Below are 12,218 nucleotides of genomic sequence, written 5' to 3' on the forward strand. Positions count from 1 at the left end.
ATTTCAAATATTAGATCGTAAAAAAATATTTAAAATATTTTTTTCAGTAAAGTGAAAAATCATGTTCTGGTCTTGAGAAGGCATGAGGATTGTCAGCCCTAATTTCTGCTCGTTTTGAGTTTGACTGACTTGTTTATTGTTATTTCTGTTCGTTTTGGATTTCATTTATTTATTGATCGTAATTTCAAATATTTAAAATATTTCAAATATTAGATCGTAAAAAAATATTTAAAATATTTTTTTCAGTAAAGTGAAAAATCATGTTCTGGTCTTGAGAAGGCATGAGGATTGTCAACCCTAATTTCTGCTCGTTTTGAGTTTGACTGACTTGTTTATTGTTATTTCTGTTCGTTTTGGATTTCATTTATTTATTGATCGTAATTTTGTGGTAGTTTTACGCTTGGTAGATTATTCGATTTTATTTCTGCTCATTTTTTGGTTTAATGGAGTTTTTTACGTTTCTTTGAAAAATTTATTTTGTGGAAAAAGATTTTAAATTGGACTCTTTAAAGAGGGGTTTTTTCCTACAAGACTAGCACAGTCTAAGGCTTTCACTATACAGAACATAAGGATCCCACTTTTCCGGAACATAATGATTCCACTTTTTCGGAACATACGGAACATAAGGATTCCACAAAACATTTACCTCATAGTCCTTGTTGAGATTGGTTAATGACCAATACTGGTTTGGGACACCGAATCGCTGGTACTCAGCCTGAATGTCGAATTGATACCATCCAAGCGATCGACGAATTAAACTACGACTGGGCGTGTAATGGAAGCAGTATAAGCCTTCTATATGAACTGAAATTGAATATAAAGCAATTATATTGCACAAGTCTTTTGTGGGGGGGGGATGTATATTCCTCACTATGCGATATAACCATAATAAAAGCACTTATTCGAGTCTAAGAGCTTCAGGTGCGTAGTTATATCCTGTTCAATATTGCAAATGGGAAAACTTTCAAATACAAAAATATGTATTTATAGAGGTGTCTATTATATAGCTGCAGGCCAAGTACAGTGGTTGCAGAATATTGCAAAAGGCTGCAAACAAGAATAATGCAAACATCTTATATCTCCAGTTTCTTTCCTTTTTATAGCAAGAGACGCGCGTCAGCATCAAAGATGATATCATCGCTGTCGTGCCATTAGGCCGTATCTGATATTTTCTCACTTCTAAGATGATCACCAAAAACTGTTCACCAAGTCATCCTCAAATGATGGATCAGGATGGCAATGTTATATTCCATCACGCTTTGATCCAACACTTCTTTGCTGATCCTTTCCAGATAAAAAAAACACATTTTCTGAAAAAGGTCATATAGTGGCTTGCCACTGGTCTTATAGTCAACGTCATGGACGCAATTATAACGCCAGATTCCAAGGATCAGTACGGTGAATCATCAAGGAAAGGTCGACTGTGGTAGCTCGAAAGCTAATATGTAGCATAATGTCATTTTAGGGGGAGTCTTATTAGTGGCTTGCCACTGGTCTTATAGTCAACGTTTATAGTATAGTTATAGTACAGAATAGTACAGTCAACGTATAGAATGAACTTAGCTAGCAAAAGTTTCAGACCTTGATATTTTATTTTATAGCTTGATTCACCGTGCTATATTATCTTTTGAAATCGTATAAATTTCAAAATATTCTTTTGAAATTGGTATATTTCCTCTTATTACTTTTTTTTTAAATGTTTTTTTGTCAATTATTTCATAAATGCGAAAATGTCAGGTACAGTCGTGTCAGTGACAAAAGTCCAAGCTTAATGCTAAACAAGTGTCCAAGCTTAATGCTAAACAAGATCATTTATAAGGAAATATTCATGTCCCCTTTTCTCCCCCATTTTAGGCAGTAGAAGAACAGCTGGCAGGGATTGGCGTTGATGCCAGCAAGAATATCTCTCTCAGGCCAAGAAAATGAACACAGCTGAGAGCGACATTGATTAAATTCTGAATAAGGCAATTCTGAAGGCTATATTCGTTTCCCTATTTTCCCAACTCAGATGTGATAGCAGAACTGCTGACACAGAATTTTGCTCCAGGGAGACTATTTTTTATATTAATACGCTTACTAACATATTAAAAAGCACATATTTATATTCTAATTTCCCATATGCTATAAGATAAATGAATAACCAATTCTCTTTTCTTTTTTTTGCTGTTTCCGCCTGAGGTAGCTACATTTTTTCCCCCTTAATGCACTATTCATAAATAAATGTGTCGGTACTTATTAATTATACGGAACACACCAAAGAAGTAAATTTAGGTTCATGCTAATGAAATATACCAAAATATGATGAAGATATAATACTTTAGAAACAAATTTATGGAAACAACGACAAAGAATTAAGGAAAGCAGGCCGCGCAGAATGCATCATATTAAATACCTAACCTAATCTAACCCCTAACCATCTCTATAGATTAAATATTTAACTAAAATATATCCATCGTAGTTTTTTTCACTCAAAATAAGCAAATCATAGCCGATTGCAGAGAGGCTGACCGGTTTTTGTCAGATCTTACAGAGCGAAATTCTTGATTGCGCCCCGTATAATTAACAAGTGTTTATTTTCCCTGGTGCTCAACAATCGTTCAAATGTAGGCCATCATTCAAGCACATGTTTGTTGCAGTATCAATAAAGGAAACAGTCTTTTCCTGTTTTGGATTCCTCTTGGCAATATAAATGTCCCTACTTTTTTTTCTCAAATCATTGCAATCTCTTTCTAATAACAATCTGGATGGGAATTCATTTAAAGTTAGACTTTTGACCGAGAAAAGGGTTATAGCATATGATATTTTACAAAAAAGGCTAATAATTTAAAATATTGCTTCTACCAGCATTTTCATTCATATTAAAAAGAGCTATCGTTCAGGAAACAAAACCCATCAAACTGTAAAAGTACAAGCATAAAGAATATAAGGAACTCATAATATTGGAAACCGGCGCAAGTGTTGAAAAAATTACAACCAACGTGAGTATGTAACGTCGGGCGTTTTCTGCAAATATCATCATTCCTTTCAACTAGCAAACACCTTCCCAGCTCATAATTTTGGCTTTAGATCCATGCCTGAAAATACCATTTCCTAACTCGATTACCTTCCAAAATATTGAAAAGTCCCGGATCTGCAGTCCCGTCCCGTCAAATAAATCAAATATTCCATAAGGTCGAATGCCAAAATCACTTGTAGACGACTTGAGTACCAGCCGGAGTGTTGTAAACGGTAGAGCAGTAATTTACACTGCGATCTGCTGAGACTTACCTACGACCGGGAGATTTGTCTTGCTCGCAGCCAAGTCCCCAAACTTCAATTGAATCAATTCAGTGTTGGTCGTGAGGAGTGTGTGTAGAGAGTAAAGAAAGAGAAAAAGGATTGAGAAATGAAGGGCGTCAACTAGGCAGAAAAGTTTCTACCCATTGTATGGGTAGCGGAACTTAAGTTGACTCGGCGAGAGTGTCAAGACAAGTGCCTTGACACGGGCAGTGAACGGGAATACAAACACACATTATCCCGTTCTCTGTAAATGTGTTTAAATAAAGCACAGACTTTAATTTGAATTGCGGGTGCCCCTCGGGAACCCGAAATTTAAACTGAATCAGGCGAATCGTATAAAGTGAAGTCATTGGTTGAAGAGTTCACGCGTGTCTCCCCATGTCTTCCTGATCTGCAGAAAAATACTAGAACAATCGACGCATTCTATGCGAAAAATAATTTGCGTCTTTCATTTCAAATCAAATATCTCACGACAGCTATCAAACTGATACACATTGAGTCTAGCTGAAAATCAACTTAAAACAAAGATCATCACACTGCAGATCAAAACTTCTATCATTTGACCTTTTAAATAGTTATTTACCTTAAACGCCTGCAGACCTGCCTTCTCAGACGCTTTGAAGTTTAAAAAGAATAAAGAGCCCGAATTATGTCACCAAATACTAGCTTAAAAGCAGATAGTCCAAATAACCTGCTGAGATTCCCCCAAGCTCTTTACCTTTGAGCAGACTGGATTTTGAGTTGAAGCGATTCTTCAGTCTTGAAAATGGAAAAAATCAAATGAACGACAGCTTTCAGAGGAATTTCAACTTCAATCACACTAAGATGCAGATTAATAATCTTGATTACTGAATTGCCTTCAAAATTTTCTACTTTTAAATGAAGTCGCTAGAAGCTGCTGCTAATGTCACCCAGCAGTTGCTTTCCTATCTTCCCGAGTAAAGTGGCCAAAGATCCGACTTAAGTCAATAATTATAATTAAATAAGAAATTTAATGGCTTTGCAAGTTCACATTCAATGCTTTTTAATCCAATTAGAAAGCACAGATTCACGTTGCTTTCCCATTTTTCTGTGACAAAATAAATACACTATCAGGTCGCCTCACAAGAAAAAACTGATTACAGCTTATGATTAATTCTCCGTGGTGCTTCAAATGATAGGTTGGTTCCTCAGATACAATTCGCCTATTTTTTCATTATCCAAAATACTGAAATACGGTTTTCTTCGAAAAGATTATTCTTCCCTGTCTCAGAGGAAAACTAAATCGAGCATGTTGCTTTAATACAAAAAAAAGACATGATTCCCAGTGATTAAGAGATAGTACAAAGTGAAAAGGAAACTGGCCTCTTACAAATGATTTCAGAACAAATTTATAACTATAATATCAAGAACGTTGAGATTGATGTGTACTAATATAAATTCCAATGTCAGTTAATATTCACTATACTATGTTTATGGTTAATGCGTTTTACACAAGTTGCAAATGTAAACTCTCTGTGTTCACTTCTCTGTGAATTATCTACTTCTCTGTGAAGTAAGACTTCTTCTCTTTGGAGTCTTATGGTAGCGTTGGTCTATTATCTGGGTTCTACCGGTGGAGGATGTCTAGAGTCTCTAACCATCATATAGTTTATGTTTAGAGTATAAAATGTTTATTTGTACATATAATACAGTGAATGTACATATGGCGAGGACAGATACAGAATTCGAACTAGCTCAAATAATCTAAATTGGTAACTTATATTCAGCACAATATGCAGATACACATCCGGACATTTGACAGAACTGCTCTAGTTATAATCTGCCAACTTCTAGGAATTACAGCAAATATTCAGAATTAATTTAGTAATCAAGGAAATGGGATTTTAACTAGGAAATGAACCTTTCGACATATACTTAGAATTTTCATTATTGGTTTTAACCAAGAAAAACCTACTTCCAAAGTTTACCCAAACAAATTTTAATCCAGTAATTGCTTCGAAAAATAGGTGATTTACTATGCTACTCATAATGGCAGGTCAGTTTTTCGTGGTACACAAAATGCTTCTTAGACAATTATCGAAGGTACAGGTGTGCGGTTTTCCAAGTAAAAACCAGTCTCCCTATCCCAGCGGATAACTAAATCAAGAGTTTTCTTGGGAATAAGAAAAAAACTATACCTAAGGTTAGTGGTTCCCCAACTACTGGTCGCGACCCAACAGTGGATCGTGAGCAAATATTAAGTGGGTCGCGGTCGCGAGCATTAATATTTGTAATGCTCAGATTCTGTAGTGGCGAGTAATGGAACTAATTTGTTCTAATTGAAATGAAAAAAAAAACATTTTTTTTTTACAAAAGTTACCAATACGAATGAAAGACTGTTAAAATAAGAAACAAGACTTGGTTTTTTTTTTTATAATTTACAACATTTTAATACTGTAAATTTAAAAATAATATTTAAATAGTTCTTAGAAATATTTCTAATATTTAAAAATAGATTACAATAATTAAAAATAATTTACCATTTTCACAGCTGTATCAAGCACTGTTTTGAAATCGTTGGGCAATGCTTTGGAAACCAGTGCAATTTTCAAAAATAGTTTGAGGTTAGTTAAGATTTATATTTAGTATTTCAAAAAGAATATAAATAAAAATTAAGTATGTAAAGAAAATATAGTTCAAGTTGTGATATAACTATTTTGAATTTTTCTGAATAACCGTTAGAGATAGGATAAAAGTTATAAGAACTAAAAAGTTGTATTTTTTTGTGTTATTTAACTTTTGATGGATGAAACTCACCGCCACCACGGAATCTGAGCATTATTAATATCAATGCCCAACTTTTTCTAAGACAGCAAAAAGGTGGGTCCCAAAATTGGAAATTTTTGTCAAATCGGTCGAAACCCAGTCAACTTTGAGAACCACAGTCTAAGGTGATTCCTAAGAACTAGCAGACTATAAAGTAAGTAAACAAGACTGTATTATGGCTTTCCATGGGTGGCGGTCTCTTTAGAATAATTTCAGAACAAGCACAAAATTATAATATCAAACATGTTGATATCATTTTCAACTAACATCAATTACAATGTCAGCTAATATCAAACATACTAATTTGCATGTTTGGCAAATTTTTACATAAGTTGTAGAACATAAACATATTTTAATGCGGTTATTGCGTCGAAAACTAGGTGATTTCCCATGGCGCTCCTATTGACAGGTCAGTTTTTCAAGACACATAATATGCTTCATACACGATTATCGAAGTTACTGATATACGGTTTTCAAACAGTTCGTGGTAACGAACTGCAAGTAAGGAGCGACCCGGCTCAATAGTAACCGGAACTCTAAAAACAGAATTGGAATTTTGTATTTTATTGCCAGAAGAAAGATCATGGATGAGTGTTTATTTGTTTGTTTTTTTTTTGTTCCCCAGGGGTGATTGTATCGATCCAGTGGTCCTAGAAAATCGTGAGAGGGATCATTCAAACGGAAATTAGAAGTTCTAGTGCCTTTTTTAAGTGACCATAAAATTGGGGGCAACTAGGCCCCCTCCCATGCCCCTTTTTTTCTCAAATCGTCCGATCAAAATTTTGAAATATCTATTTTGTTTATCATAGTAGAAAGGTCTAATAACTATGCCTTTGGATATAACATGACCCCCTACAGCCCCAGGGGAAAGGTCTTCAAGTTACAAAATTTGCCCATTGTTTACGCATAGTATTTGTTATTGGGAAGTATGTATACTTTTTCGGGGTGGGGGGGGCAAATTTTCTGCTGGCGATTTTCCATAGGAAAATTTCCATGGCGAGGTAAGTTTCCAGGAGGTGAGCTTGTTAGGGGAAATTAAACACTAGAGGAATTCGCCAGAATTCCTATGCAATTTTTGTTTTATTTCTTACTTTCTCTTTTTCGTCGCAATTTTATGCGTAGAGTTGTTAAGGGTAATTGTCCAGGTAAATTTTCACCGGGATCAAATTGTCTAAAGAATATTTCCGTGGGAAGGGGGATTTCTCCGTTTAGGTGGGGCCAGATTTACTGGCATTATTTAAAAAACGATCAAAATTAAATTAAAAAAAACACATTTTTCCCTTGAAAGTAAGAAGCAACACTAAAACTTAAAATAAACAGAAATTATTACATATATAAAGGGGATTGCCCCCTCCTCAACACCTAACTCTTTACGGCAAAGTTTGAATTTTGTCCCAATTCTTTAAGGACAACTCCTGAAACACAAGGGTCGTTTAATTAGAACATAAGAAGCTTATTTAAAAGTACTAAAAACCACTTCAGCGTAAAGAACGAGGTGTTAAGGAGGGGGCAATCCACTTCATATACGTAATAATTTCTGTTCTATTTAAGTTTTAATGTTGCTCCATACTTTCAGTCGAAAAAACCTGTTATTTTACATATTTAATTCGCGCAAAGACCAGCTTTGCCTTTCTGAGATGATAACTAAATCGAGCGTCTTGCTTCAGAAAAAAAAAAAAAAAAAAAAAAAAAAAAAAAAAAAAAAAAAAATATCTAAGGTGATTCCTAGATTCTCCGAGTCTCGAAGAGACTGTAAAATGAGAAAAGGAGACTGGATTATAGTTTCCCGTGGGTTCACTTCTTCAGAAAGACCTCGTGGATTTTCCTTCTCTAAAACATAAGATATAGGAGCAAAAGGAAAATTACCTACGAGCTGATCTTGAAGAATACGAGGGTTGTGCAAGGGTATATGCTCCCATTTACTATTTTATGTTATGTATGAGTCAGGAAAGGGCAAATTTATAGTCGGGTCAAAGAGACTTGGGAAGATTCTATTCTTGTTATTATGGGTTTAAAAGTTGACGTTTGAATCTGGATTATTGAATAACAGACTGATTTTTTCCCTCTCAAGAAAACAACGGAATATACTGGGAATGATAGGAAAAAAAGCTCTGACCTGTATTTATGCTCAATGAGTAGGTTTATGAATGGAAGTGTATTTCACTTGATGTGGTAGTGTGAAATATTGAAGGGTTTAAGAGAAATAATCTTTAGACACATGGGGTATGATGAAGAGTGACTGACTGATAGGTGTTTGGGCAAATGTTACGATACTAATGGTCGATCTAGGATTTGAGGAGGGGGAGAGGGCAGACTGGCTGGAGTTTAGATGAATTGTTTTCTAGGTACAATTAGATTTCAATAAAATCCTTTCTGGCAGATTCACATTACAAGTGGAAAACTGCAGCCAATCCACGGCACTCTCTTGACATCCAAAAATATGTATTTATAGCAGACAGCACCTCTCATCCTTTGAATTTGACACGTCTACTTGTGCCTGGTCTTTAGCTGCAATTCCTCCACCGTATACGTCCTATACCTTCGTACGGTGAGGGTGCTGAGTTTGGATAAATGCCAAATACTGGTCGAAGATCATTGAAAAGCTGCTTCCTATCTTCACTGCAAGTCTTCCCCATCTAACATGTAAAGTTGGGTCTGTTACTTCTTGCTGATTGTAGAAAAGCTTATCTACGTCTCTACAACTCTCTAACAAAACTTTCGCAAAATCAGGCTTTTCTGATCTTCTTATGAGTCAGCAAAAAGAAATAAAGTGAAAGCATATACTTTGTGTCACTCTATTCAACCACAAACCTCTGGAGGATTTACGTGCTTAATGCCCGGGGAGCTTCTTTTGGCTTTGTGTAGGTCACTTGTGATTTCTTTCTGAAAACATAATCCTTTATTGACCAGTCGACCATATCATCAACAATTACTTCCCATTTTAAGAGCTTCTTCTATGTTTGATTCCATTAGCTATATTTCTCTCTTCTTCAAAATCTCCAAATAAATGTAAATTTTAGAGCATTTCTATGGCAAGCAATGTCCCTTTCATGGTCCTTTTTTTTTACCTAGAAAACCCCATCCTCTTGCGCAATTTGATTGTTCAGCATTTTTTGTTTCTCATAAGTTCCTGCATGAGATAGTTTATTACCATGCACACAGGACGCAACGTGACCAAAAGATATATCGAGTAAATTCATGAGTTAGGTTTTCTTTTTGAAAACTAGAAGGCACTAAACATTTTTTTAAGCTGTTCTTATCAAACAGTTCATGATAACGAACAGTAAGTAAGGAGCGACGACTCGGCTCCTGTAGTAACTGAAACTCTAAAAAACGGAATTTTGCAATCAATAGATACATCAAAAGAATCAGCTTATAATGCTGATTTCAAATATATAAGTAACATCTAGTTTATTGCTACCCATAAGAAATTACGAGTCTGAGAAAATATGGCTGATTTTCGAAAAAGGGCGGAAACACTCAAGGAATTTAAATGAAAATCACACCATCAGATTTACGGTATCAGAGAACCCTCAGAGAACCCTACTGTAGAAGTATCAAGAACCCTCCTATATACAAAAACGTGGAATATTACATTTTTTTCCAGAAGAAAGATCACGAATGTGTGTTTATTTGTTGTTGTTTTTTTTCCAGAGGTGATAGTATCGAGATAATAGTTCAAGAAGATCGGGTGAGGATACATTCGAACGGAAATTAAAAGTTCTAGTCCTTTCTCAACAACCAAATAGATTAGAGAGCACCTAGCCCCCTCCCACACCCCTTTCTCCCCAGAGTTGTCTGATCAAAATTCTGAGATAGTCGTTTTGTTCAGCATAGTTGAAAAACCAAAAATTATGTCTTTAGGGGTATCATGACTCCCCAAAGGTCATGGAGAGAGGCCTGTAAGTTATGAAATTTGCCCGTTGTTGACGTATAGTGTTTGTTTTAGGATGTATACAGATATTTTTCGGGGGGAGGGGGACTTTTGCGCCATGGGTAGGTTTCCATAAGTAAAATTTTTGGGGGGATGAACTTTCCAGGGGAAATTTTACACTGGGGGAATTTGACAGAATTCCTGTGCGGATCTCTCTTTGATTGTGTGACTTTCTTTATGCCGACTCAAATTTGTACGTGGAGATGTTCTCAGTGAATTATCCGGGGGCTTTTTTCAGGGTGATTGGATTTTTGGGGAAAAAATTTACATGGAAGGAGGGATATTCGGAGTGATTGAGAAAACGATTATGATTTGAAGTCTTTTTTCAAATGAAAGTATGCTAAGGAGACTTTTCAGGTTGAATCGTCCGCAAGAAATTTTACGGGGGAGGGATATTTTCAGCCAGGATGGAACTGCCCGGAGGAAATTTTAAGGTGTGTGTATTTTACGCGGGAGGAAATTTCAACGGAAGAATTTCCCGACGGGGGGGGGGCATTTTTTATATAGGAAGAGGTAGCTTTCCCGGTACTACTTGAAAAACGATCAGAAATTAAATGAAAGTGAGGAGCAACAGAAATTATTCCGTATATGAAGAGGTTGCCCTCCTCCTCAATACCCTGCTCTTTGCGCTAAAGTTTGACTGTTTGTCACATTTTTTAAGAACGACTCCTGAAACACAACGGTAGTTTAGTTAGAATAGAAAGCTTTTTAAAAGTGCTAAACGCTTTAGCGTAAAGAGCGAGGTATTGAGGAGGGGGCAACCCCTTCATATACGGAATAATTTCTGTTCGTTTTGAGTTTTAATGGGTTTTTTAACTTTCAGTTTGAAAAACTTGTTGTTGTTTTCCATTTAATTATAAATAAGCATGCATCTCTTTTGAATAACATTCGGGAGACTAACAAACAAAAATCAGTATTATCAGATGGCGTGATTCTGTTAAATTGACTACTGATGTTGGGGAACATCAGGCCGGTAAGACGTTAAATTTACCGAAGAGTATTTTTTCCCTTCTCCACTTTTGTTTTTTAAGACCCGAAAAAACCATAAAAATCGTTTCCTTCAACAAATTTTCACGCTTTAAATTCACGCATTTTGAGGGCAGGTTTGACAACAAGATATGCTAGCTGTTACAATCCAAATAATCGCTAAAAGGCATTTTTATTTTTAATTATTACGATTTACACAATTTTTGTTTTTAATCCTTTCGTAACAGAAGTGCTACGGAGATCCACATCCCCAATTTCCTTACAGAATACACACTTTTATAGGTATAATCACGAAACCCCCCTTCTTTCACACTTTAAGAGTGAATTTAACATATTCCACCTAGGGGTATCGAATATCGACTTTTTGCTTCGGCACTGGCGTTGGCAACTTTTCCTGCACAGCTTTTATTGGTGAATACTGTAAAATCTCACTTCTAGATCCTCTCAGGGTTGTCTCTCCGTAATGCACGTGTTATGGAAGGCCTTTTCTTTCCTTTTTTGTCAAAAAAAAATCTCGGAAAGAACACATTTTTCTCTTTCGGATAACAGAAAAATCCTTTAGACAGAAATCAAGATGAATAACATATTTTCAAAGTTCACAAGGTCTCTGATGAAGAGAGTTGACCTAAAGTCAACTCAACTCAAATTAGAGAGTTGAGAACAATTCAAAGAAACTTAATATCGGAATGGACTTGGGGAAAGAAATATTCTTGTAGTTTCATTACTTCTTTCTAGTTGATTCTACGTCAGCCATTATAGGGCGACACCTTTTTTTTCCTACCACGACAAATGGAACTGCCTCAATAAAAAGTAAATAAATGAATAAACAAAGGAATAAAAACTTTTGCAGCTCAGCAGAAACTTTGGACAATTGCTGCTTTGAATTGACATTGCGTCCTTTACTTTCAGTTTTAGATTTCAGCTTTGTGTGATTATTTTCAGGGTATACAATATAAATGTATAAGAACCTGACAGGGCCTACGGGGTTCTTTCAAAATAACAAAAATTAGCACGACAGTACGCAACAAAGGATGACAAATATCCAACGATATCAGTCGAGTAAGACCCGCCACTCGCTGTTTTGGACCTCAAGCCCCAAAATATGGCACCAGAGGCCGGTAAGCTAATTTTTAAGCTGGCGTCAGTTTCAGAAACTTGACCGGCGAGACTCATTGATTTTTGCGCTTTAGGACAAAATCCTAATTTGTCTTGCTTTTCTTTGCCACTTCTT

The 12,218-nt window shown here is 35.7% G+C and overlaps 1 protein-coding gene across 4 annotated transcripts in view; it reads right to left on the bottom strand.

The window, feature by feature from the left end:
• The window catches only part of Mtmr6 (Myotubularin related protein 6), a 110,561-nt gene that overhangs the window by 49,940 nt on the left and 48,403 nt on the right, over positions 1 to 12,218 (bottom strand). For all 4 annotated transcript variants that reach the window (XM_089099237.1, XM_089099253.1, XM_089099245.1 and 1 more), the window contains one exon: positions 647 to 804. In XM_089099237.1, coding sequence (XP_088955363.1) covers positions 647 to 804 — 158 coding nt within the window. The remainder of the gene's footprint in view (positions 1 to 646; positions 805 to 12,218) is intronic.

Source organism: Artemia sp. Qi Xiang Cuo, chromosome 2 (genome assembly GCF_049724085.1).
Source record: "Artemia sp. Qi Xiang Cuo chromosome 2, ASM4972408v1, whole genome shotgun sequence".
In the NCBI taxonomy this organism is placed as follows: Eukaryota; Metazoa; Arthropoda; class Branchiopoda; order Anostraca; family Artemiidae; genus Artemia; species Artemia sp. Qi Xiang Cuo.